The sequence below is a fragment of the Telmatherina bonti genome (genome assembly GCF_933228915.1).
Source record: "Telmatherina bonti genome assembly, chromosome: 19".
NCBI lineage: Eukaryota > Metazoa > Chordata > Actinopteri > Atheriniformes > Telmatherinidae > Telmatherina > Telmatherina bonti.
In genome coordinates, this window is record NC_136617.1 from 3,500,828 (window position 1) to 3,528,092 (window position 27,265).

The window sequence follows — 27,265 nt, forward strand, 5'->3', positions numbered from 1 at the left end:
CTTATGTGATGAAAATGAAATTATTTTCCCTCTCATTACTGCTTTTCCTGCCTCCCAAAGAACACAAGCTGATGTTCCTGGTATGTCATTGTTTTCTATATACAAAGACCCCTCCGTTTGAAGTAACTGATAAAATCAGGATCTTTAAGTAATGATGTATTAAGTCTCCATTTGCTATAAGATGGTTTAGTTTTCTTATTAATTAGGGTAAATGATACTGGTGCGTGATCACTGATAGTGATGGAATGGATTTTAGTTTCTGAGATATTGTTCATCATAGAGCTGTTAGTGAGGAAGTAGTCTATTCTGGAGTATGAGTGGTGGACAGATGAAAAGTAAGTGTACTCTCTAGCAGTGAGGTGTTGTGAGCGCCAGACATCACAAAGACCAAAATCCTCCATATATTGTTTAACAACTCTTGCTGACTGCCAGACCCTATGTTTCCCTGCTCCGCCCCCCTTGTCCATCCCAGAGTTTAAGGTCATGTTGAGGTCGCCCCCAATGATAAGTGTATTATCAAGGTGATCATATAGTAAGGAGAAGAAGGAATGAAAAAAGGAGGGGTCATCAGTGTTTGGGCCATAAATATTTGCAATGCATAACTTCATGTTTAGGATAGATAATGTCATTATTATGAATCTTCCACCTGGGTCTAAAATTATATTATTAGCAGTAAAATGAATTTTCCTGTTTATCAGAATGGCTACTCCTCTTTGTCTTGAGTTGAAGCAGGCCGAGTACACGTGAGGGAACTGTACTGTAGAGAGTACGTTAGCTGTTGTTTTTAATAAATGAGTCTCCTGTAGCAGGACAATGTCTGCCTGTAGATCATTCAATCTGCTAAACACCTTCAACCTCTTCTCCCTGGAACCAGCTCCCCATATATTCCACGTAACAAACCTCAGGGTGGTCATGCTCAAGCTACTGAAGTGTTTCTATAAAAGTATGTGTGTGTTTGTGTGTGTGCAAGCCCACATTAATGCATGCATGCTGTGTGTAGATTGTGTGCGTATATAAATTCATCTGTGTGTACAATGTTCCTATATGTCTGTCCACATGCTTAGAGTGTGTGTGAGAGTTGGGGGTGAGTGTTGATGTGATTAAACGTGCTCTGTGTTGTAGGTGTGTTATGTGCATGGCATTTAGTGTCTGTGTCATGTGGATGTACGTGCGTACCCTACCTATTATTGTTGTTATGGCATAATAGAATGAAAGAGCAGCTAGAAAGGAAAGGAGTGAGAAAAGCAAACAACTACAACTACACATAAAAAGAAAGAAATAGCACAAACAAAAGAGCAAAAACAAAAGCCCTAAAGGGGGGGGAAGGCCAAAAAACAAAAACAGAACAAAACGAAAGCAACAACAACAGCAAATTTACAAAGACTGGCAGTAAATGTACAGTTCTGGATGACCATAATTAATGTGCTTATAGCAGATTAACATGTAAATTGAACAATAATTAGCTGTATGAGTGATAGATATTACCTGAGGTTAGTAGAGCCAGGGGGTGGTATTTTTGTCACGGTAAAGCTGTCCATTGACGAACAATTTGCCGTGATTTTTGCCGTTAAGCTCCTTGTTAGAGAACAGCAACTTGTGCAAAATTTATTGAAACATTTAACAGTTGGACATGTGCATTTAAAAGCTTAGAGAAGATCACATTAAGTTCACCTGTACAGGTTTGAATGCATTTTAGGCTTGTTGTGAAATTTCACCCAAAAGCTGAATATCCCTAACTTTTTGTGAGTAGTGTATATATATATATATATATATATATATATATATATATATGTATATATATATCATATGTACACACACATATATATATATATATATATATATATATATATATATATATATATATATATATATATATATATATATATATGTATATATATATATATATATATATACATATATATATATATATATAACTTTATTCATTAATTATCTGAACCACTAAATCCCATTAAGGGTCACGTGTTCAGCACCAACAGAAAGCTTAGCAGAAGTTCTGGGAAAAGCTCAGCGCGAAGATGGAAAACAGGATTCCTGAACTCGGATGACTTGGTGGGTTTAAGTTCTACTGAAGACGTTTAAACCAGAATGGATACGAGGTTTACACCAACCATCTGCTGGGACAAGCAGGACCAGCGTCCCCGTCTTCTGTGGGACAGAATTTTCTTCTGCATCTGACTGAGTCAGAGCCTTGGCTCCATGATGGGATATCTGGAATACTTGCTGAGCAGCTTGACTCCCATCCTTCCTCCCCCTCCCCATACTCCTCCTGGGACCAAACAAGACCGTTCTCCTAAATCCTTGAGGACAAGGTCAAACATATTTCAGGAGGAGTCATGGGAAAGGTCCCGGTCCTGCAGGGCCCCGGAGTCCACGTCCTGATGAGATTTTAAAGAAGAGAGTTGTCAACAGACCGGGGTCAAAGCAGGAGGTGATCACATGACCAGATCTTCCCTCTGATCCCAGTCAGAGCCCAACACCCTATCCAGAACTCTGAGTTTCCAGGTTTTTCAGATCAGAACTGGACTCAGTGAAATCTGTCCTTGTTCCCCCTCCTCCTGACATCAACTCCAGTCTGGAACTCGGAACCAACCTGGAAAACCTGGGAAACCTGGAGAACCTGGAAAAACCTTGGCCAGTGTAAACTGGGTTTAAAGGAGGGTGAGGACATCTACGTGGTTTATCGGGCTGAAATTAGAAACCTTGTTGAATTTAATGACAGAAATATTAAATGTTTTATTGTTTGTTCAAAACATTAAAAGAGGAAAAAAATACATTATCTGTTTGTAGATGTACAGGAGCATGGCAGGTGGGGACTAGGATGAGTTTGGACTGAAAGTATTTCAGGTTGACTGGCAGGAACTTGCTGATGCTGATGAAGCTGAACCTTCCAGCTCCTCCTGCCGCCATCATCAGGCTATTCGTCCTCGTGGCAGTCCGTGCACAGGATCTTGTCTCGGTCTGGGAAGAAGCCGGAGCCCACGAGCGACACAGAACAGGTGGAACACTTGAAGCACGGCTGGTGCCACTGCCGGTCTTCAAAGGAAATATATTTCCCATCTCCGAATCCTGCAAGACAAACCGCATCATGATCCAGCTGCAGGACTGATAACACCTGCAGAAAGCAACCAGTTCAGGCTTCCAGGTGAACTGGTCGAGCTGAACTGGAGCCTTTCTGCAACATCTGAAGCCGGATAAACTGCATCTAAACTTATAACCAGCCGATGTGATGAAGTAATAAATGTTGTTTCAGGTGCGAACTGGTGTTTGTTGCAAACAGAATGTGCTCATGGCTCCCAGCACCAAAAACACCTCCAACACAGGTGGACACACCTCCAGGTGGACACACCTCCAGATGGACACACCTCCAGGTGGACACACCTCCAGGTGGACACACCTCCAGATGGACACACCTCCAGATGGACACACCTCCAGGTGGACACACCTCCAGGTGGACACACCTCCAGGTGGACACACCTCCAGGTGGACACACCTCCAGATGGACACACCTCCAGGTGGACACACCTCCAGATGGACACACCTCCAGATGGACACACCTCCAGATGGACACACCTCCAGGTGGACACACCTCCAGATGGACACACCTCCAGGTGAACACACCTCCAGATGGACACACCTCCAGATGGACACACCTCCAGGTGGACACACCTCCAGGTGGACACACCTCCAGGTGGACACACCTCCAGGTGGACACACCTCCAGATGGACACACCTCCAGGTGGACACACCTCCAGATGGACACACCTCCAGATGGACACACCTCCAGGTGGACACACCTCCAGGTGGACACACCTCCAGATGGACACACCTCCAGGTGGACACACCTCCAGATGGACACACCTCCAGGTGAACACACCTCCAGATGGACACACCTCCAGATGGACACACCTCCAGATGGACACACCTCCAGATGGACACACCTCCAGGTGGACACACCTCCAGATGGACACACCTCCAGGTGGACACACCTCCAGGTGGACACACCTCCAGGTGGACACACCTCCAGGTGGACACACCTCCAGATGGACACACCTCCAGGTGGACACACCTCCAGGTGGACACACCTCCAGATGGACACACCTCCAGATGGACACACCTCCAGGTGGACACACCTCCAGGTGGACACACCTCCAGGTGGACACACCTCCAGGTGGACACACCTCCAGGTGGACACACCTCCAGGTGGACACACCTCCAGGTGGACACACCTCCAGATGGACACACCTCCAGGTGGACACACCTCCAGGTGGACACACCTCCAGGTGGACACACCTCCAGGTGGACACACCTCCAGATGGACACACCTCCAGGTGGACACACCTCCAGGTGGACACACCTCCAGGTGGACACACCTCCAGGTGGACACACCTCCAGGTGGACACACCTCCAGATGGACACACCTCCAGGTGGACACACCTCCAGGTGGACACACCTCCAGATGGACACACCTCCAGATGGACACACCTCCAGGTGGACACACCTCCAGGTGGACACACCTCCAGGTGGACACACCTCCAGACCTGCGGGTGGAAATCCCTCCTGTTTTAATCTATCTCCAATATTAGAGATAAGTGAAATAAAGACAGAACTGGTCTACAGGTCGGCTGTAAATCTGGGTTCTTTGTTCCAGGAAAACCTGCTGGACAGCAACATAATTCCCAACTGGTTTTCCATGTATTCGGCGGGCTTAAAGGATGGTTGGTGATGTTTCTCTTAGTTACTGGAAGGATTCATCAGAAAACCAACATTCTGCGCAGCAACACCTGCTCACCTCGTCATCTAAATCTGACCTCCATCCAGAATCTTCTCCAAACAGCTGATTAATACCGTTAACGCTCATTTATGCTAGAAGCTGATTGTTTCCTCTGTCTCCTGCATCGGTTATGTACGTGACTTGGTCCATTTCCATGGAGCTCAGCTGTCCATCACTTCATGCAGAAAATGAAGCGATGCCACCGGAAACCACCGGGGGGCAGTGTTGAGTAGCATAGCTGCACAGATCCATGGAAAGGAACAAACCAGAGAATAAGAAAAGGAACAGGAAGAAGATGAAACCGCAAAATAAAAAACACCTGAAGAAGTTGAGAACAGCGATCTTCATGGCTTTCTTCTTCTTCTGGTATTTTCAGACGGTTGTAAACAACTTCAAAGCGGTGCGTTACTAACGTGAAGGCTGAACTCTCCACTGCCCCCTAGTGGATGAACTGCCAAACAACCATGGCAACGTAAAGACGCGTGGACATACGAGGACGGAGATGTATGGTGTTGTAAAAGGACGTCCTCGTTTCCGTATGTGGAGGAAACGTCTGGATCAGATGATCAATGAGGCGTTTCTGGAGAACAAACTTGGCTGCCTCTGATGTGAGAGAGTGACGCTTGTCATCAGGAATCCCAGACATGGGATGAAGATGGAGGAACAGAAGCAACGCGGATGCATCAGACATTCATCAGACACTCATCAGACCACCTGGACCAGTTTCAGGAGCCAGACTGGAGTCTGGGAAGGGGGAGGACATGCCGTGTCTGACCTGTGATGGCCGTGTTGCAGCCGACACACTTCTTAGCGTACAGGCTACTGAAACACTTGACGCAGTACGGACTTTGGCCCTGCGACGTGAAGGGTTGTCCGGCCAGTGGAGCTCTGCAGCCGCTGCAGAGGAAGCAGTCCTTATGCCAGACCTCGTCCCGGTAGGTCAGCCCTCCTTTGGTCAGAGCCTGCGGGACACGAAACGGACAGAAAGGTTATTCCCACATCTACGCCTTTCCTCCTCCTCTTTCTGGAAGCAGATCTTCTTGTTTCATCTGGAAGGAAATTATTTCCTCTGAATATTTTAAGTGGAGTTAAATGTAGAAATGCTGAATTAGTGTGATCTGTAGATTCCGCTTCGCCACATGTACCTCATGCAAGACAAGTCGGCTCACTCCTACCAAACATTTAACTAAATCCACACAGATGATATCAAAACAAGCGTCTCGATCTGAAAGTGTAAAAACGGCATTTCTGTCGAATCCCAACGAGGGTTTCTGCTGAGATGAAAGAAGGCAGTCCAGTTTGGGACCCGGTAAGTCACCGACAGCTTCACGTAGAAACGTCATGGAAGATTTCCCTCTGAAAGGATGTCTCCATACGTCTTACTGCTCTACCCGCCCCCCCCATGCCAACATGCCACTTCATCTCCAAATGATTCTGGATTTCAAACAATTTCTTCTCGCGTCCAGTTTTTCCTGCACAGACGTGACAGCGTTGGGATTTCTGCTGTCGCCATCGTAGCGACAGGATGTTTTCTGTCCAATCAGCTCAGAGCGCAGAGCTCCCTTCTACTGGCAGCAGCAAGCGGGGTTTCAACTCGGAGTAAAAACAACATAGAGGACAATAAATCTATAAAAATGGGACCTCGGCAGCTCGCTGTTAAAGAATCTTTTCATTTCCAAAGAGACATAAATCTGCAGAAATGTTCTCATTTAATTGAGGTTTATTGATGATTCATTTTCCTTCTCGTATCAACCTGAGCTCTGATTGGTTACGATCAGGCAGAATTCCACATAAATCTGGAATCCGATGTATGTTGCGGTTGAATGTCTGGTCAGGAACAGATCTGACTGGCTGTTGTGGGAACCGGCACCTTGTGGCAGCGGCTGCAGCGTGGCGCGAAGCGGCCCTCGTAGCACGCCGTGCAGTAGAAGCTGCTCTTGTCTGGGACGAAGGACTCGGCTCCGATCGGCTTCTGGCAGCCGTGGCACACGAAGCAGTCCTCGTGCCACGTGGAGCCGCCGAACTCCAACATCCTGGATCCTATGAGAAACAGGACAAGGTCCGAGCTGAGAGCTGCTTCTGATTGGTTCATTCTTTTCTTTTCATCACCCTCCTGCCGCCTGAGTTCAGTCCAGTTCACATGTACGACCCAACTACGTTCCCTTCATCCTATCTGAACCAGAACCAGCATGCCGGTCCGATCAGCCCACAGAAAGTGGTGCTGTAGCGGCCCACATGGTTGGGCTGTAAAACCAGGTAAAGCGAGCCTGAACCTGCTTCTACCAGCTGTGGACTGACAGGGGGAGGTTTCTGGTGGTCTCTGTATCTCTGTGAGCGATGCGGTGGGAAAAGTCTCTACCTGGATCAGCAGCTTTGTTGCAGGCCACACATTTGGAGGAAAACTGGCTGCTGTAGCAGTCGCTGCACACCAGCGCCTCCTCCTGGCTGGTGAAGGGCTCCTCAGCCAGCGAGCGGTCGCAGAGGAAACATCGGAAGCAGTTCTCGTGGTAGAACCGGTCCTCGTAGACAAGCTCCTGGGGGAGGATGGAAAAGACGAGATCAGTAAACCTGTCTGGACTCTTTAAATGTGGGTTTGTTCAGGGAACACACAACTGTACCAGCAGGTTTTAAGTCTTCCAAATAAAGACCTGAATGAGGAAGTCTGGAGGACCTTAGCAGGCCTCAACCTGACAGATTAACTTTGGAATGAATCAGACTCTGAGAAATTCCATCGACACACTGAAACTACCTGGAACGTTTTCCCAGGAGATTCTTCCCAGAATTAATCCCAACGGTTTAACGATGGACATCCCACATGTTCCACTTCTTCTGGACCTTTAGTGTCTCAACGGGACCACTCAGGTTTCTGGACTTCCAGTATACACTCAGTTACGATGAAACATTCAGTTCTGTTCCAACTTTAACAAGATGGAGGGAAACTGTCCACAAGCATCAATAAGCCTTATTCTGGTCTGGTCTGGTCTGGTCTGGTCTGGTCTGGTCTGGTCTGGTCTGGCCTGGTCTGGTCTGGTCTGACTTGGTGTGGCCTGGTCTGGTCTGGTCTGGCCTGGTCTGGTCTGGTCTGGTCTGGCCTGGTCTGGTCTGGTCTGACTTGGTGTGGCCTGGTCTGGTCTGGTCTGGCCTGGTCTGGTCTGGTCTGACTTGGTGTGGCCTGGTCTGGTCTGGTCTGGCCTGGTCTGGTCTGGTCTGGTCTGGCCTGGTCTGGTCTGGTCTGACTTGGTGTGGCCTGGTCTGGTCTGGTCTGGCCTGGTCTGGTCTGGTCTGACTTGGTGTGGCCTGGTCTGGTCTGGTCTGGACTGGTCTGGCCTGGTGTGACCTGGTCTGGTCTGGTCTGGTCTGGTCTGACTTGGTGTGGCCTGGTCTGGTCTGGTCTGGCCTGGTCTGGTCTGGTCTGACTTGGTGTGGCCTGGTCTGGTCTGGTATGGTCTGGCCTGGTCTTGTCTGGTCTGGCCTGGTCTGGTCTGGTCTGACTTGGTGTGACCTGGTCTGGTCTGGTCTGGACTGGTCTGGCCTGGTGTGACCTGGTCTGGTCTGGTCTGGTCTGGTCTGACTTGGTGTGGCCTGGTCTGGTCTGGTCTGGCCTGGTCTGGTCTGGTCTGACTTGGTGTGGCCTGGTCTGGTCTGGTATGGTCTGGCCTGGTCTTGTCTGGTCTGGCCTGGTCTGGTCTGGTCTGACTTGGTGTGACCTGGTCTGGTCTGGTCTGGTCTGACCTGACCTGGTCTGATCTGGTCTGGTCTGGTCTGGTCTGGTCTGGTCTGGCCTGGTCTGGTCTGACCTGACCTGGTCTGACCTGGTGTGGCCTGGTCTGACCTGACCTGGTCTGATCTGGTCTGGTCTGGTCTGGTCTGGCCTGGTCTGGTCTGACCTGGTGTGGCCTGGTCTGGCCTGGTCTGACCTGGTCTGGCCTGGCCTGATCTGGTGTGGCCTGGTCTGGTCTGGCCTGGTCTGATCTGGTCTGGTCTGATCTGGTCTGACCTGACCTGACCTGGTCTGATCTGGTCTGGTCTGGTCTGGTCTGGCCTGGTCTGACCTGGTGTGGCCTGGTCTGGCCTGGTCTGACCTGACCTGACCTGACCTGGTCTGGCCTGGTCTGACCTGGTTTGGTCTGGTCTGGTCTGGTCTGACCTGACCTGACCTGACCTGACCTGACCTGACCTGTTCTGGTCTGGTCTGGTCTGGTCTGATCTGGTCTGACCTGACCTGACCTGGTCTGATCTGGTCTGGTCTGGTCTGACCTGGTCTGGTCTGGTCTGGTCTGGTCTGGTCTGGTCTGATCTGGTCTGGCCTGGCCTGATCTGGTCTGATCTGGTCTGGTCTGGTCTGGTCTGATCTGGTCTGGCCTGGCCTGATCTGGTCTGATCTGGTCTGGTCTGGTCTGGTCTGACCTGACCTGACCTGGTCTGATCTGGTCTGGTCTGACCTGGTTTGGTCTGGTCTGGTCTGGTCTGGTCTGACCTGGCCTGGTCTGATCTGGTCTGGTCTGACCTGGTCTGACCTGGTTTGGTCTGGTCTGGTCTGACCTGACCTGACCTGGTCTGGCCTGGTCTGACCTGGTTTGGTCTGGTCTGGTCTGGTCTGACCTGACCTGGTCTGATCTGGTCTGGTCTGACCTGGTTTGGTCTGGTCTGGCCTGGTCTGGCCTGGTCTGACCTGACCTGACCTGGTCTGGCCTGGTCTGACCTGGTTTGGTCTGGTCTGGTCTGGTCTGACCTGGCCTGATCTGACCTGACCTGACCTGGTCTGATCTGGTCTGACCTGACCTGACCTGACCTGACCTGACCTGACCTGGTCTGGTCTGGTCTGGTCTGGTCTGGCCTGGTCTGGTCTGGTCTGACTTGGTGTGGCCTGGTCTGGTCTGGTCTGGTCTGGTCTGGCCTGGTCTGGTCTGGTCTGACTTGGTGTGGCCTGGTCTGGTCTGGTCTGGTCTGGCCTGGTGTGACCTGGTCTGGTCTGGTCTGGTCTGGTCTGGCCTGGTCTGGTCTGACTTGGTGTGGCCTGGTCTGGTCTGGTCTGGCCTGGTCTGGTCTGGTCTGGCCTGGTCTGGTCTGGTCTGACTTGGTGTGGCCTGGTCTGGTCTGGTCTGGACTGGTCTGGCCTGGTGTGACCTGGTCTGGTCTGGTCTGGTCTGGTCTGGCCTGGTCTGACTTGGTGTGGCCTGGTCTGGTCTGGTCTGGCCTGGTCTGGTCTGGCCTGGTCTGGTCTGGTCTGACTTGGTGTGGCCTGGTCTGGTCTGGTATGGTCTGGCCTGGTCTTGTCTGGTCTGGCCTGGTCTGGTCTGGTCTGACTTGGTGTGACCTGGTCTGGTCTGATGTAAACATGCTGTACATATGATGTAAACAAGATGTAAACAGGATGTAAACATGCTGTACACATGATGTAAACATGCTGTACACATGATGTAAACATGCTGTAAACAAGATGTAGACATGCTGTAAACAGGATGTAAACATGCTGTACACATGATGTAAACATGCTGTAAACAGGATGTAAACATGCTGTACATATGATGTAAACATGCTGTACATATGATGTAAACATGCTGTAAACAGGATGTAAACATGCTGTAAACAAGATGTAAACATGCTGTACACATGATGTAAACATGCTGTAAACAGGATGTAAACATGCTGTACACATGATGTAAACATGCTGTAAACAGGATGTAAACATGCTGTAAACAAGATGTAGACATGCTGTAAACAGGATGTAAACATGCTGTAAACAGGATGTAAACATGCTGTACACATGATGTAAACATGCTGTAAACAAGATGTAAACATGCTGTACACATGATGTAAACATGTTGTAAACAAGATGTAAACATGCTGTACACATGATGTAAACATGCTGTAAACAGGATGTAAACATGCTGTACACATGATGTAAACATGCTGTAAACAAGATGTAAACATGCTGTACACATGATGTAAACATGCTGTAAACAAGATGTAAACATGCTGTACACATGATGTAAACATGCTGTACACATGATGTAAACATGCTGTAAACAGGATGTAAACATGCTGTAAACATGATGTAAACATGCTGTACACATGATGTAAACATGCTGTAAACATGATGTAAACATGCTGTACACATGATGTAAACATGCTGTAAACATGCTGTAAACATGCTGTAAACATGATGTAAACATGCTGTACACATGCTGTAAACATGATGTAAACATGCTGTAAACATGCTGTAAACAGGATGTAAACATGCTGTACACATGATGTAAACATGCTGTAAACAAGATGTAAACATGCTGTACACATGATGTAAACATGCTGTAAACAAGATGTAAACATGCTGTACACATGATGTAAACATGCTGTAAACAGGATGTAAACATGCTGTACACATGATGTAAACATGCTGTAAACAGGATGTAAACATGCTGTACACATGATGTAAACATGCTGTAAACAAGATGTAAACATGCTGTAAACAGGATGTAAACATGCTGTACACATGATGTAAACATGCTGTAAACAAGATGTAAACATGCTGTACACATGATGTAAACATGCTGTAAACAGGATGTAAACATGCTGTACACATGATGTAAACATGCTGTAAACAGGATGTAAACATGCTGTAAACAAGATGTAGACATGCTGTAAACAGGATGTAAACATGCTGTACACATGATGTAAACATGCTGTAAACAAGATGTAAACATGCTGTACACATGATGTAAACATGCTGTAAACAGGATGTAAACATGCTGTACACATGATGTAAACATGCTGTAAACAGGATGTAAACATGCTGTACACATGATGTAAACATGCTGTAAACAATATGTAAACATGCTGTACACATGATGTAAACATGCTGTAAACAGGATGTAAACATGCTGTACACATGATGTAAACATGCTGTACACATGATGTAAACATGCTGTAAACAGGATGTAAACATGCTGTACACATGATGTAAACATGCTGTACATGTCTGGTCTGGTATGGTCTGGTCTGGTCTGACTTGGTGTGACCTGGTCTGGTCTGACCTGACCTGACCTGGTCTGATCTGGTCTGACCTGACCTGGTCTGACCTGGTGTGGCCTGGTCTGGCCTGGTCTGACCTGACCTGGTCTGATCTGGTCTGCTCTGGTCTGGTCTGGTCTGGTCTGGCCTGGTCTGGCCTGGTCTGGTCTGACCTGGTCTGATCTGGTCTGGTCTGGTCTGGTCTGGCCTGGTCTGGTCTGACCTGACCTGGTCTGACCTGGCCTGGCCTGATCTGGTCTGGTCTGGTCTGACCTGACCTGGTCTGATCTGGTCTGGTCTGACCTGGTTTGGTCTGGTCTGGTCTGGTCTGGTCTGGTCTGACCTGACCTGACCTGGTCTGATCTGGTCTGGTCTGACCTGGTCTGATCTGGTCTGGTCTGACCTGGTCTGACCTGGTTTGGTCTGGTCTGGTCTGACCTGACCTGACCTGGTCTGATCTGGTCTGGTCTGACCTGACCTGACCTGGTCTGGTCTGGTCTGGTCTGTTCTGGTCTGGTCTGACCTGACCTGACCTGACCTGGTCTGATCTGATCTGGTCTGGTCTGACCTGGTTTGGTCTGGTCTGGTCTGGTCTGACCTGACCTGACCTGGTCTGATCTGGTCTGGTCTGACCTGGTTTGGTCTGGTCTGGTCTGGTCTGGTCTGACCTGACCTGACCTGACCTGGTCTGATCTGGTCTGGTCTGACCTGGTCTGACCTGGTTTGGTCTGGTCTGGTCTGGTCTGACCTGGTTTGGTCTGGTCTGGTCTGACCTGGTTTGGTCTGGTCTGGTCTGGTCTGGTCTGACCTGGTCTGATCTGGTCTGGTCTGGTCTGGTCTGACCTGGTTTGGTCTGGTCTGGTCTGGTCTGGTCTGACCTGGTCTGATCTGGTCTGGTCTGACCTGGTCTGACCTGGTTTGGTCTGGTCTGGTCTGACCTGACCTGACCTGGTCTGATCTGGTCTGGTCTGACCTGGTTTGGTCTGGTCTGGTCTGGTCTGGTCTGACCTGACCTGACCTGACGTGGTCTGATCTGGTCTGGTCTGGTCTGACCTGACCTGACCTGGTCTGATCTGGTCTGGTCTGACCTGGTTTGGTCTGGTCTGGTCTGACCTGACCTGACCTGGTCTGATCTGGTCTGGTCTGACCTGGTTTGGTCTGGTCTGGTCTGGTCTGGTCTGAACTGACCTGACCTGGTCTGATCTGGTCTGGTCTGACCTGGTTTGGTCTGGTCTGGTCTGGTCTGGTCTGGTCTGACCTGACCTGACCTGGTCTGATCTGGTCTGGTCTGACCTGACCTGACCTGGTCTGATCTGGTCTGGTCTGACCTGGTTTGGTCTCCATGTCAAAGAGTGAAATTTATGTTGAACTTTAATGTTGAATAAAAATGTATATTACTTTACTAGAAAAAGAATTTTTATTGTCACATTGTAATATTAATACAAATTATTTTAATGATCATATTTACAGGAAACATTGCCGATGGGAAGGACAACAGCAGGGTCCCTGGAACCACCGAACACTGGCGGTAACAGCTGAGAAGTAAAACATCTAAATTATTTAAATTCATTCACCTGAATGAGTTAAATAAATTTAATTATACGTAATAATATCATGTTTTTATGCGGATGATTAGTTATCATAAGGCCACATGCCCTGCCCACCTGGAGACACTCAGTTGATTCAGATTTGGAAGACTTTATCCTTATTGCAGCTGAAGTGGAATGTGTGGGTCATGTGATCAGGAATGGCTTTCATTATGTTGACATTCATAGACAGCTTGTATATTGTAAGCTCGGGTAAACATGCTGTAAACATGGTGTTCACAAGCTGTAAACAGGATGTAAACATGCTGTACACATGATGTAAACATAATTTACACATACTGTAAACATGCTGTAAACATGATGTAAACATGCTGTACACATGATGTAAACATGCTGTAAACATGATGTAAACATAATTTACACATACTGTAAACATGCTGTAAACATGATGTAAACATGCTGTAAACATGATGTAAACATAATTTACACATACTGTAAACATGCTGTAAACATGCTGTAAACATGATGTAAACATGCTGTAAACATGCTGTACACATGATGTAAACATAATTTACACATACTGTAAACATGATGTAAACAGGATGTAAACAGGATGTACACATGATGTAAACATGCTGTAAACATGATGTAAACATGATGTAAACAAGATGTAAACATGCTGTAAACATGCTGTACACATGATCTAAACATAATTTACACATACTGTAAACATGATGTAAACAGGATGTACACATGATGTAAACATGCTGTAAACATGATGTAAACAAGATGTAAACAGGATGTACACATGATGTAAACATGCTGTAAACATGATGTAAACATGACGTAAACAAGATGTAAACATGCTGTAAACATGCTGTACACATGATCTAAACATAATTTACACATACTGTAAACATGATGTAAACAGGATGTACACATGATGTAAACATGCTGTAAACATGATGTAAACAAGATGTAAACAGGATGTACACATGATGTAAACATGCTGTAAACATGATGTAAACAAGATGTAAACAGGATGTAAACATGCTGTACACATGATGTAAACATGCTGTACACATGATGTAAACATGCTGTAAACAAGATGTAGACATGCTGTAAACAGGATGTAAACATGCTGTACACATGATGTAAACATGCTGTAAACAGGATGTAAACATGCTGTACATATGATGTAAACATGCTGTAAACAGGATGTAAACATGCTGTAAACAAGATGTAAACATGCTGTACACATGATGTAAACATGCTGTAAACAGGATGTAAACATGCTGTACACATGATGTAAACATGCTGTAAACAGGATGTAAACATGCTGTAAACAAGATGTAGACATGCTGTAAACAGGATGTAAACATGCTGTACACATGATGTAAACATGCTGTAAACAAGATGTAAACATGCTGTACACATGATGTAAACATGCTGTAAACAAGATGTAAACATGCTGTACACATGATGTAAACATGCTGTAAACAGGATGTAAACATGCTGTACACATGATGTAAACATGCTGTAAACAAGATGTAAACATGCTGTACACATGATGTAAACATGCTGTAAACAAGATGTAAACATGCTGTACACATGATGTAAACATGCTGTACACATGATGTAAACATGCTGTAAACAGGATGTAAACATGCTGTAAACATGATGTAAACATGCTGTACACATGATGTAAACATGCTGTAAACATGCTGTAAACATGATGTAAACATGCTGTACACATGATGTAAACATGCTGTAAACATGCTGTAAACATGATGTAAACATGCTGTAAACAGGATGTAAACATGCTGTACACATGCTGTAAACATGATGTAAACATGCTGTAAACAGGATGTAAACATGCTGTACACATGATGTAAACATGCTGTAAACAAGATGTAAACATGCTGTACACATGATGTAAACATGCTGTAAACAAGATGTAAACATGCTGTACACATGATGTAAACATGCTGTAAACAGGATGTAAACATGCTGTACACATGATGTAAACATGCTGTAAACAGGATGTAAACATGCTGTACACATGATGTAAACATGCTGTAAACAAGATGTAAACATGCTGTAAACAGGATGTAAACATGCTGTACACATGATGTAAACATGCTGTAAACAAGATGTAAACATGCTGTACACATGATGTAAACATGCTGTAAACAGGATGTAAACATGCTGTACACATGATGTAAACATGCTGTAAACAGGATGTAAACATGCTGTAAACAAGATGTAGACATGCTGTAAACAGGATGTAAACATGCTGTACACATGATGTAAACATGCTGTAAACAAGATGTAAACATGCTGTACACATGATGTAAACATGCTGTAAACAGGATGTAAACATGCTGTACACATGATGTAAACATGCTGTAAACAAGATGTAAACATGCTGTACACATGATGTAAACATGCTGTAAACAAGATGTAAACATGCTGTACACATGATGTAAACATGCTGTACACATGATGTAAACATGCTGTAAACAGGATGTAAACATGCTATAAACATGATGTAAACATGCTGTACACATGATGTAAACATGCTGTAAACATGCTGTAAACATGATGTAAACATGCTGTACACATGATGTAAACATGCTGTAAACATGATGTAAACATGCTGTAAACAGGATGTAAACATGCTGTACACATGCTGTAAACATGATGTAAACATGCTGTAAACATGCTGTAAACAGGATGTAAACATGCTGTACACATGATGTAAACATGCTGTAAACAAGATGTAAACATGCTGTACACATGATGTAAACATGCTGTAAACAAGATGTAAACATGCTGTACACATGATGTAAACATGCTGTAAACAGGATGTAAACATGCTGTACACATGATGTAAACATGCTGTAAACAGGATGTAAACATGCTGTACACATGATGTAAACATGCTGTAAACAAGATGTAAACATGCTGTAAACAGGATGTAAACATGCTGTACACATGATGTAAACATGCTGTAAACAAGATGTAAACATGCTGTACACATGATGTAAACATGCTGTAAACAGGATGTAAACATGCTGTACACATGATGTAAACATGCTGTAAACAGGATGTAAACATGCTGTAAACAAGATGTAGACATGCTGTAAACAGGATGTAAACATGCTGTACACATGATGTAAACATGCTGTAAACAAGATGTAAACATGCTGTACACATGATGTAAACATGCTGTAAACAGGATGTAAACATGCTGTACACATGATGTAAACATGCTGTACACATGATGTAAACATGCTGTAAACAATATGTAAACATGCTGTACACATGATGTAAACATGCTGTAAACAGGATGTAAACATGCTGTACACATGATGTAAACATGCTGTACACATGATGTAAACATGCTGTAAACATGATGTAAACATGCTGTAAACAGGATGTAAACATGCTGTAAACATGATGTAAACATGCTGTAAACATGATGTAAACATGCTGTAAACAGGATGTAAACATGCTGTACACATGATGTAAACATGCTGTAAACAAGATGTAAACATGCTGTACACATGATGTAAACATGCTGTAAACAAGATGTAAACATGCTGTACACATGATGTAAACATGCTGTAAACAGGATGTAAACATGCTGTACACATGATGTAAACATGCTGTAAACAGGATGTAAACATGCTGTACACATGATGTAAACATGCTGTAAACAAGATGTAAACATGCTGTAAACAGGATGTAAACATGCTGTACACATGATGTAAACATGCTGTAAACAAGATGTAAACATGCTGTACACATGATGTAAACATGCTGTAAACAGGATGTAAACATGCTGTACACATGATGTAAACATGCTGTAAACAGGATGTAAACATGCTGTAAACAAGATGTAGACATGCTGTAAACAGGATGTAAACATGCTGTACACATGATGTAAACATGCTGTAAACAAGATGTAAACATGCTGTACACATGATGTAAACATGCTGTAAACAGGATGTAAACATGCTGTACACATGATGTAAACATGCTGTACACATGATGTAAACATGCTGTAAACAATATGTAAACATGCTGTACACATGATGTAAACATGCTGTAAACAGGATGTAAACATGCTGTACACATGATGTAAACATGCTGTAAACAGGATGTAAACATGCTGTACACATGATGTAAACATGCTGTACACATGATGTAAACATGCTGTAAACAGGATGTAAACATGCTGTAAACAAGATGTAGACATGCTGTACACATGATGTAAACATGCTGTAAACAGGATGTAAACATGATGTAAACAAGATGTATACATGCTGTACACATGATGTAAACATGCTGTAAACAGGATGTAAACATGCTGTACACATGATGTAAACATGCTGTAAACATGATGTAAACATGCTGTAAACAGGATGTAAACATGCTGTACACATGCTGTAAACATGCTGTAAACATGATGTAAACATGCTGTAAACAGGATGTAAACATGCTGTACACATGATGTAAACATGCTGTAAACAGGATGTAAACATGCTGTACACATGATGTAAACATGCTGTAAACAGGATGTAAACATGCTGTAAACATGATGTAAACATGCTGTAAACATGCTGTAAACATGATGTAAACATGCTGTAAACATGCTGTAAACAGGATGTAAACATGCTGTACACATGATGTAAACATGCTGTAAACAGGATGTAAACATGCTGTACACATGATGTAAACATGCTGTACACATGATGTAAACATGCTGTAAACAGGATGTAAACATGCTGTAAACAAGATGTAAACATGCTGTACACATGATGTAAACATGCTGTAAACAGGATGTAAACATGATGTAAACAAGATGTATACATGCTGTACACATGATGTAAACATGCTGTAAACAGGATGTAAACATGCTGTACACATGATGTAAACATGCTGTACACATGATGTAAACATGCTGTAAACAGGATGTAAACATGCTGTAAACAAGATGTAGACATGCTGTACACATGATGTAAACATGCTGTAAACAGGATGTAAACATGATGTAAACAAGATGTATACATGCTGTACACATGATGTAAACATGCTGTAAACAGGATGTAAACATGCTGTACACATGATGTAAACATGCTGTAAACATGATGTAAACATGCTGTAAACAGGATGTAAACATGCTGTACACATGCTGTAAACATGATGTAAACATGCTGTAAACATGCTGTAAACAGGATGTAAACATGCTGTACACATGATGTAAACATGCTGTAAACAGGATGTAAACATGCTGTACACATGATGTAAACATGCTGTAAACAGGATGTAAACATGCTGTAAACATGATGTAAACATGCTGTAAACATGCTGTAAACATGATGTAAACATGCTGTAAACATGCTGTAAACAGGATGTAAACATGCTGTACACATGATGTAAACATGCTGTAAACAGGATGTAAACATGCTGTACACATGATGTAAACATGCTGTAAACAGGATGTAAACATGCTGTAAACAGCATGCCTGAATTCACAAACAGAAATGAGTGAATGACAGACAGCAGCTTAGCTGGTAGGACAGATCCAGATTCCTTTTCCCCTCGAGAATCCCATTAGAGACACGTGGTGGTCCTGAACTGGATCAGTCTGAGCCTGGTGGGCCTGACAAGTCTGAAACTAGTAAATCTACGTCAGATATCAAGTTCCCTTCGTGAATAATCATTAGTGGGCGTGGCTTCTAAGCTTGCAAGGTGGGGAACTGCCTTTACTTCCGGAGGAGGGGTGTGTGGAGGCGTAGAAGAGCACTGTTTCCTGTGACATTGTAAAAAAACAAAACTGGTTCTACGTTGTAGGCAGCATTTTGAGTCACTTCAACCCACAAAATCCAGATTTTTAAAAGAAAATAGTAATTTTGACAACAATATTGCTGCTTTTCATCACAACGAAGTCAAACTGCTCCTTTAGTGACACACTGACTCCTTTTGACCATAATATTTTGGTTTTATTGATGCTAAAAGCGAGCAGCTCTGGAGAAAGTGCTCATACGGGCTACAGGTGTCATATGGACCCATTCTGTTAGTTTCATGAAGATATTCCTATTCAAAAGTAAATCTAGTTAAAAGGAAGAAGCGGTCCATTGACAGGTCTACAAGTCGATCCAGGATCCATGCATGTCGTTTGCAGTTATAAAGTCATTAAAACAGAAACTTCCACCTGGACTTGTGAAAGAAGCGAGCAGTGGCTCCATCAGTACCTTTGTGTTGTGGCTGATGATCTCGTTACAGGTGTGGCAGGTGTTGGCGAACAGCCGGTCGTAGCAGGCGATGCAGTGCGGCTTCTCCTCCACCTGGATGTACTTCCGTCCATACAGAGACTCGTTGCAGCTCCAGCAGTCGAAGCGCTCGCTCATGGTGGTTTTCTGGGGTCCTGCAGAAGATGTAGTACGATTTCAGGATGAGTGGCGAGCAGGAAGTTTACACAGTGTTTTAACAGCTTCTTCCTTTGTTCCTCACTTAGAAGGAAAACCTGGAATTCCTCTGCCTCACTATGAGGAAAACCGGACCCCTTGTGGACCCCTTGTCCAACCCCCCAGAGCTTGGTCTGCATTGCCAGCAGGAAGTTAGATTGGTTTCCAGTGAGGACTGGACTCCTCCGAAGCTGAACTTCATCATCCATCCTGTTCAGAACTTTTTTATGGACACAATGTTTGGGATCAGCCGAGGTGTTGAGGGGATCCGGGTGGACTCAGAATCGGGTCGCTGCACATTGCAGTTATTGTGGTTCTGTTGACGTCATTAGGTTGTGGTCCCCAGCTGTCACTGGAGCGATTCACTGCTGGGATGAATTCAGCACCATAAAACCTAGTACTCGGCTGGAAGGGGTGGTCCTGTCTGAGTCCAGAATGAGGACCTCTCCCCAGTGGAGGAGTATCTGACTCAAACCTGGTATCTGGTTTCAATTCAATTCAACTTTATTGATATGGCGTCAAATCACAGCAATGCCATCTCAAGACGCTTTACAGACAGAGAAGAAAACATCATGAAAGCCAATTCATAACAGCCTATATAAGGAAACCAACAGGTTTGAGTCTGGTTCGGCTCTGGTTTGGGTTTGGTTTGGGTCAGTTAGCGGTTCCGGTTTGGGTTTGGTTTGGGTCAGTTAGCGGTTCCGGTTTGGGTCTGGTTTGGGTCAGTTAGCGGTTCCGGTTTGGGTTTGGTTTGGGTCAGTTAGCGGTTCCGGTTTGGGTTTGGTTTGGGTCAGTTAGCGGTTCCGGTTTGGGTTTGGTTTGGGTCAGTTAGCGGTTCCGGTTTGGGTTTGGTTTGGGTCAGTTAGCGGTTCCGGTTTGGGTCTGGTTTGGGTCAGTTAGTGGTTCCGGTTTGGGTCTGGTTTGGGTCAGTTAGTGGTTCCGGTTTGGGTCTGGTTTGGGTCAGTTAGTGGTTCCGGTTTGGGTTTGGTTTGGGTCAGTTAGCGGTTCCGGTTTGGGTTTGGTTTGGGTCAGTTAGCGGTTCCGGTTTGGGTTTGGTTTGGGTCAGTTAGCGGTTCCGGTTTGGGTTTGGTTTGGGTCAGTTAGCGGTTCCGGTTTGGGTTTGGTTTGGGTCAGTTAGCGGTTCCGGTTTGGGTTTGGTTTGGGTCAGTTAGCGGTTCCGGTTTGGGTCTGGTTTGGGTCAGTTAGCGGTTCCGGTTTGGGTCTGGTTTGGGTCAGTTAGTGGTTCCGGTTTGGGTCTGGTTTGGGTCAGTTAGTGGTTCCGGTTTGGGTTTGGTTTGGGTCAGTTAGCGGTTCCGGTTTGGGTTTGGTTTGGGTCAGTTAGCGGTTCCGGTTTGGCGGTTTGGGTTTGGTTTGGGTCAGTTAGCGGTTCCGGTTTGGGTCTGGTTTGGGTCAGTTAGCGGTTCCGGTTTGGGTTTGGTTTGGGTCAGTTAGCGGTTCCGGATTGGGTCTGGTTTGGGTCAGTTAGTGGTTCCGGTTTGGGTCAGTTAGTGGTTCCGGTTTGGGTTTGGTTTGGGTCAGTTAGTGGTTCCGGTTTGGGTTTGGTTTGGGTCAGTTAGTGGTTCCGGTTTGGGTCAGTTAGTGGTTCCGGTTTGGGTCTGGTTTGGGTCAGTTAGTGGTTCCGGTTTGGGTTTGGTTTGGGTCAGTTAGTGGTTCCGGTTTGGGTTTGGTTTGGGTCAGTTAGTGGTTCCGGTTTGGGTCAGTTAGTGGTTCCGGTTTGGGTCTGGTTTGGGTCAGTTAGTGGTTCCGGTTTGGGTCTGGTTTGGGTCAGTTAGTGGTTCCGGTTTGGGTTTGGTTTGGGTCAGTTAGCGGTTCCGGTTTGGGTCTGGTTTGGGTCAGTTAGTGGTTCCGGTTTGGGTTTGGTTTGGGTCAGTTAGTGGTTCCGGTTTGGGTTTGGTTTGGGTCAGTTAGCGGTTCCGGTTTGGGTTTGGTTTGGGTCAGTTAGCGGTTCCGGTTTGGGTTTGGTTTGGGTCAGTTAGCGGTTCCGGTTTGGGTTTGGTTTGGGTCAGTTAGCGGTTCCGGTTTGGGTCTGGTTTGGGTCAGTTAGTGGTTCTGGTTCGGCTCTGGTTTGGAACATTTGCCCGGGAGGTCCGGTAGACAGGAGAAGATCCAGAACAAACTGATGGCGGTTTTCCTTGTGTTCATCTTTCCGTATGTCCGAGTGGTCGGACTGGAGCAGTTTCCATTCCTGCCATCTCTGAAGGCTTCCAGTCCTTCACTGCTTCAGTCCAAGCCTGAGGGAGGAGCTAAGCTTGGGAAGCAAACTGACATGGAGGAAAAGCCTCACATCCTCCGTCTGGAAGAGGAAATCAGCACAACTTCGCTCCCGCCACGCCGACGGAGCTTCTGGCTGCTACTCCAGGCTGCCGGACAGAACAATGGCTTTCCTTCCGCTCATAGTTCTTCTTCATGTTTCTCTTCCTGCACCACAACATCTGCAAACGCCTTGTGTGGCCTCCAGCTGTCGTCTGTCTTCATGCTTCGGACTGGAGCCAAAACCCAGCCCGCCTCATTAAAACCCATCCTTGCTAAACCCAGAACTCCATGCTTGCTGTAAAAAACCATGCTCAACATCTGCTGATGGAGAGGAACCCTCCAACCCCGGGACAATGAGGGACACGGAGGATGTTCTGTAACACATTAGACAGACCAGATCCATCTCTCTGCTGTCACTCATCTGTGATTAAACAGTCTGACTCCGGTTTAATCTGGTTTAATCCGGTTTATTCTAGTTTTATCCGGTTTAATCTAGTTTAATTCGGTTTAATATGGCTTAATCCGGTTTAATCTAGTTTAATCCGGTTTAATCTGGTTTAATCCGGTTTTATTTAGTTTAATCCGGTTTAATCTGGTTTAATCCGGTTTAATCTAGTTTTATCTGGTTTAATCCGGTTTAATCTGGGTTAATCCGGTTTAATATGGTTTAATCTGGTTTAATCCGGTTTGATATGGTTTAATCTGGTTTAATCTAGTTTAATCCGGTTTAATCTGGCTTAATCCGGTTTATTCTAGTTTTATCTGGTTTAATCCGGTTTAATCTAGTTTAATCTGGTTTAATCCGGTTTGATATGGTTTAATCTAGTTTAATCCGGTTTAATCTGGTTTAATCCGGTTTAATCCGGTTTAATCTGGTTTAAGATGGTTTAATCCGGTTTGATATGGTTTAATCTGGCTTAATCCGGTTTAATCTAGTTTAATCTGTCTTTATCCGGTTTAATCTGGTTTAATCCGGTTTAATCTGGTTTAATCCGGTTTAATCTAGTTTAATCCGGTTTAATCTAGTTTAATCCGGTTTAATCTGGTTTTAAAGCCATTCAGTTTGGACTAAACCAAGCAGGTCCAGACCAGGACCTACTGGGAGCGTCGAAGTGAAACCCAAACAGCATCGTCCGCCAGACGACCTTCATGTCCCTCCTCATTTCCACGTAGACAACGGATGACATGTCTGTCAGCCTGAACCGGGTCTGAACTGGGCCTGAACCCGGTCTGAACCGGGCCTGAACCCGGTCTGAACCAGGTCTGAACTGGGTTTGAACCAGGCCAGAACCGGGCCCGAACCCGGTCTGAACCAGGTCTGAACTGGGTTTGAACCAGGCCAGAACCGGGCCCGAACCCGGTCTGAACCAGGCCAGAACCGGGCCCGAACCCGGTCTGAACTGGGTTTGAACCAGGCCAGAACCGGGCCCGAACCCGGTCTGAACCAGGTCTGAACTGGGTTTGAACCAGGCCAGGACCGGGCCCGAACTCGGTCTGAACCAGGTCTGAACTGGGTTTGAACCAGGCCAGGACCGGGCCCGAACCCGGTCTGAACCAGGTCTGAACTGGGTTTGAACCAGGCCAGGACCGGGCCCGAACTCGGTCTGAACCAGGTCTGAACTGGGTTTGAACCAGGCCAGAACCGGGCCCGAACCCGGTCTGAACCAGGTCTGAACTGGGTTTGAACCAGGCCAGGACCGGGCCCGAACTCGGTCTGAACCAGGTCTGAACTGGGTTTGAACCAGGCCAGAACCGGGCCCGAACCCGGTCTGAACCAGGTCTGAACTGGGTTTGAACCAGGCCAGGACCGGGCCCGAACTCGGTCTGAACCAGGTCTGAACTGGGTTTGAACCAGGCCAGGACCGGGCCCGAACCCGGTCTGAACCAGGTCTGAACTGGGTTTGAACCAGGCCAGGACCGGGCCCGAACTCGGTCTGAACCAGGTCTGAACTGGGTTTGAACCAGGCCAGGACCGGGCCCGAACCCGGTCTGAACCAGGTCTGAACTGGGTTTGAACCAGGCCAGGACCGGGCCCGAACTCGGTCTGAACCAGGTCTGAACTGGGTTTGAACCAGGCCAGGACCGGGCCCGAACTCGGTCTGAACCAGGTCTGAACTGGGTTTGAACCAGGCCAGAACCGGGCCCGAACCCGGTCTGAACCAGGTCTGAACTGGGTTTGAACCAGGCCAGAACCGGGCCCGAACCCGGTCTGAACCAGGTCTGAACTGGGTTTGAACCAGGCCAGAACCGGGCCCGAACCCGGTCTGAACCAGGTCTGAACTGGGTTTGAACCAGGCCAGAACCGGGCCCGAACCCGGTCTGAACCAGGTCTGAACTGGGTTTGAACCAGGCCAGAACCGGGCCCGAACTCGGTCTGAACCAGGTCTGAACTGGGTTTGAACCAGGCCAGAACCGGGCCCGAACCCGGTCTGAACCAGGTCTGAACTGGGTTTGAACCAGGCCAGAACCGGGCCCGAACCCGGTCTGAACCAGGTCTGAACTGGGTTTGAACCAGGCCAGAACCGGGCCCGAACTCGGTCTGAACCAGGTCTGAACTGGGTTTGAACCAGGCCAGAACCGGGCCCGAACCCGGTCTGAACCAGGTCTGAACTGGGTTTGAACCAGGCCAGAACTGGGCCTGAACCCGGTCACAGCTTCAAGACCTCCTGGTTGCTGTGTGGTGACACAGCCTCGGGGTTTCCCTGAGTGTGAGCAGATCAAGCAGGAAAACTGTGGTGGGGAGTTTAACGTCGGCCTGCTGGCTTGACTGGTTCCCATGAAGCCCAGTGTTCTGATGAACAGCTGCTCTGATGAAATGAAAATAATTGCAGAACTTTTCTAAATGATAACCCAAAATCAGGTTGTTGTTGTAAAAGTCTCGGACTAAACTGACTAAAGTGATCTTGAAACAGAAAATAGAAAAGCACCAGAAGTAGTTGAGACCAGTAAAATAAAATCATGGTTTTCTTCTTCCTCTGGTCTCTTTAATACTTTAATAAAAAGGTCATCGCTACCAACCGTGTCGGAACATGGAAGTGACCTCTGAACCCAGCACTGCCCACTAGGAACCACCAGTAACCATGGCAACGTGAAATAAGCATGAGGACAGAGATGAATGACGACAATTGAAACTGATATCTACATTTAAGTAATTTTTTTGCTGTTCTCTTCAACTTCTAGAGATTACTTCTTCTGCTTCTTTTGGTGGTAGGCCTGTCACGGTAAATGTTGCCACAATTAATTGTCCCAGAAATTATTGCGATAAATGATAATATTGCACTAAGCGATTATTGTTGTCAATGCAGGTCCACTGGTGCAAACTCCCTCAGATTATATCTCTCGGCTGGCCTGGGAACGCCTCGGGATCCCCCCGCAGAGTTGGCAAATGTGGCTGGGGAGAGGGAAGTCTGGGCTTCCCTGGTTAGGCTGCTGCCCCCACAACCCGACCCCGGATAAGCAGCATGAAGACGAGACATATTTTATATATATATATATATATATATATATATATATATATATATATATATATATATTACCTATTGATCCTTTAAAGTGGAACTATTATGTTCATTTCAGGCTAATTTATTTTTATTTCTGAGACCAGAAGGGCTGGGATTGATGGAGTTATTGTCACAAATGGCTTTATTTACTTCAGACCGACCCTCTCCGTAGGCTGTCAGATCAGCCTGCGGGCAAAACGAGTGGATTGAGACTCTTCCGCATTAAGCCCCGCCTCCCGCCACTGCACTACATCGGGAGCGCGCACCGCACCTGCTTTCACCGTCATTGTAACGTCTCATAAACAGAAGGATTAGGCTCATATGAACTCAATAAAAAAACAAACTACAATGTCAACACATAGCATCCAGCCCTACATGTTGGAACCTGAATCAGAGCCTGAAAACGAAGTGGAAAACAGCAACCCACAGCAACGAATGCAGCAGGATGTCTCTCTTTGGTAAACTCACCAGCCATCGTTGGAAATAACTTTATCCCACGTTTTCCACCCGCCTGATGCATTTGTACATGCCCTTGTTAACCAGTAGAAGGTAACCAATCACCCAACCTTATCCCCCGGGACGTCACAAGGATTTCCACGTAGAAAAAACTCTCTGAAACCACGCGTTTTTCATCGCCATGGAAACCGAACGGAAAGCGTGCTGGAACTCAAACTCAAACTCAAACATGCGTTTAGGTGATAAAAAACTGTCGTTCACATGTCTGATGAGGATTCAACACTGTAACACTGTAGAAAGCTCAGAAAACTCCACATACCAGAATAGGAACCCTTTAACGACCATGGGTGTGAATCAGCTGATTTCAGTCCAACCACGACTCGCATTCAGTCAGGCGAAGCACGTGAGCACGCTCAGGTAAACCCCCCCCTGCGTCAGGAACCCCCCCCCAGAACGGCTGCTGGGTACGGTGGGTGTGTTGGTGGACTCACCGCTCCTCACGCTGCTGAAGAGATAAATCCTCGGAGGGACTGTGGAGATGGCGGTGCTGCAGGCAGAGTGAGGCTGGAAGCCCCGCCCCCTCTTCCTCCTCCTCCCATCCAGGATGATGTCGCTGAACTCTGGAGGTCAGTCCTCTCCTCTGGCGCTGATGAGGAGGAGTGGTGAAGGTCAGTGTTCCTGACATGAGAGGATTCTGCCCCCTGCTGGCAGAAAAGTGGAAAACGTCCAACCTGATTCTGTTTCAGGCTTTATTTCCTATAAACATCAGTTCTCAACCTTTATTTACAAACACACATCTCACACACACGAGAAAGGGTTTCCTCCAGCGGGACGGTTCTGGAAGATTCTCTGACTGGGTGACAGATAAGGGTGTCAGGATTGGGTATAAAAGAAGCAGCCAAACTGTTTGCAGCATGAAGAGACACATGTTCCTGGACTGCTGAGCAGCTGAAACCGTCTGATCCAGCAGGAATAAAGTCCAGAGGACCAGAACAATCCAGGTCCTGATTTCTTCTAAAAGCCTCGACACAAAGACGTTCCCACTACGATCCGTTAATCAGTCCTTAAAGGTCCACCCCGAAGACATACGTCCCGTCTTCTCCCCGGAGACATACGTCCCGTCTTCTCCCCGGAGACATACGTCCCGTCTTCACCCCGAAGACATACGTCCCGTCTTCTCCCCGGAGACATACGTCCCGTCTTCACCCC

At 46.4% G+C, this 27,265-nt stretch overlaps 1 protein-coding gene across 2 annotated transcripts; it reads right to left on the bottom strand.

Annotated features, from left to right (window-relative positions):
• Window positions 1-2,935: 2,935 nt before the first annotated feature.
• Window positions 2,936-26,583, bottom strand: LOC306769852 (four and a half LIM domains protein 3-like; the record flags this gene model as incomplete). Of its 2 annotated transcripts, none has more annotated exons than XM_079258595.1 (6): window positions 26,548-26,583; window positions 19,614-19,786; window positions 7,152-7,326; window positions 6,663-6,832; window positions 5,568-5,754; window positions 2,936-3,087 (listed from the first exon to the last, which is right to left on the bottom strand). In XM_079258595.1, the coding sequence occupies exons 2-6, from the start codon at window positions 19,767-19,769 to the stop codon at window positions 2,936-2,938; spliced, it is 840 nt and encodes a 279-aa protein (XP_079114721.1). In that variant the 5' UTR covers window positions 19,770-19,786; window positions 26,548-26,583. The 2 variants fall into 2 exon arrangements, with proteins under 2 accessions (XP_079114721.1, XP_079114720.1); XM_079258594.1 differs by lacking the exon at window positions 26,548-26,583 and adding an exon at window positions 26,376-26,466.
• Window positions 26,584-27,265: the final 682 nt, after the last annotated feature.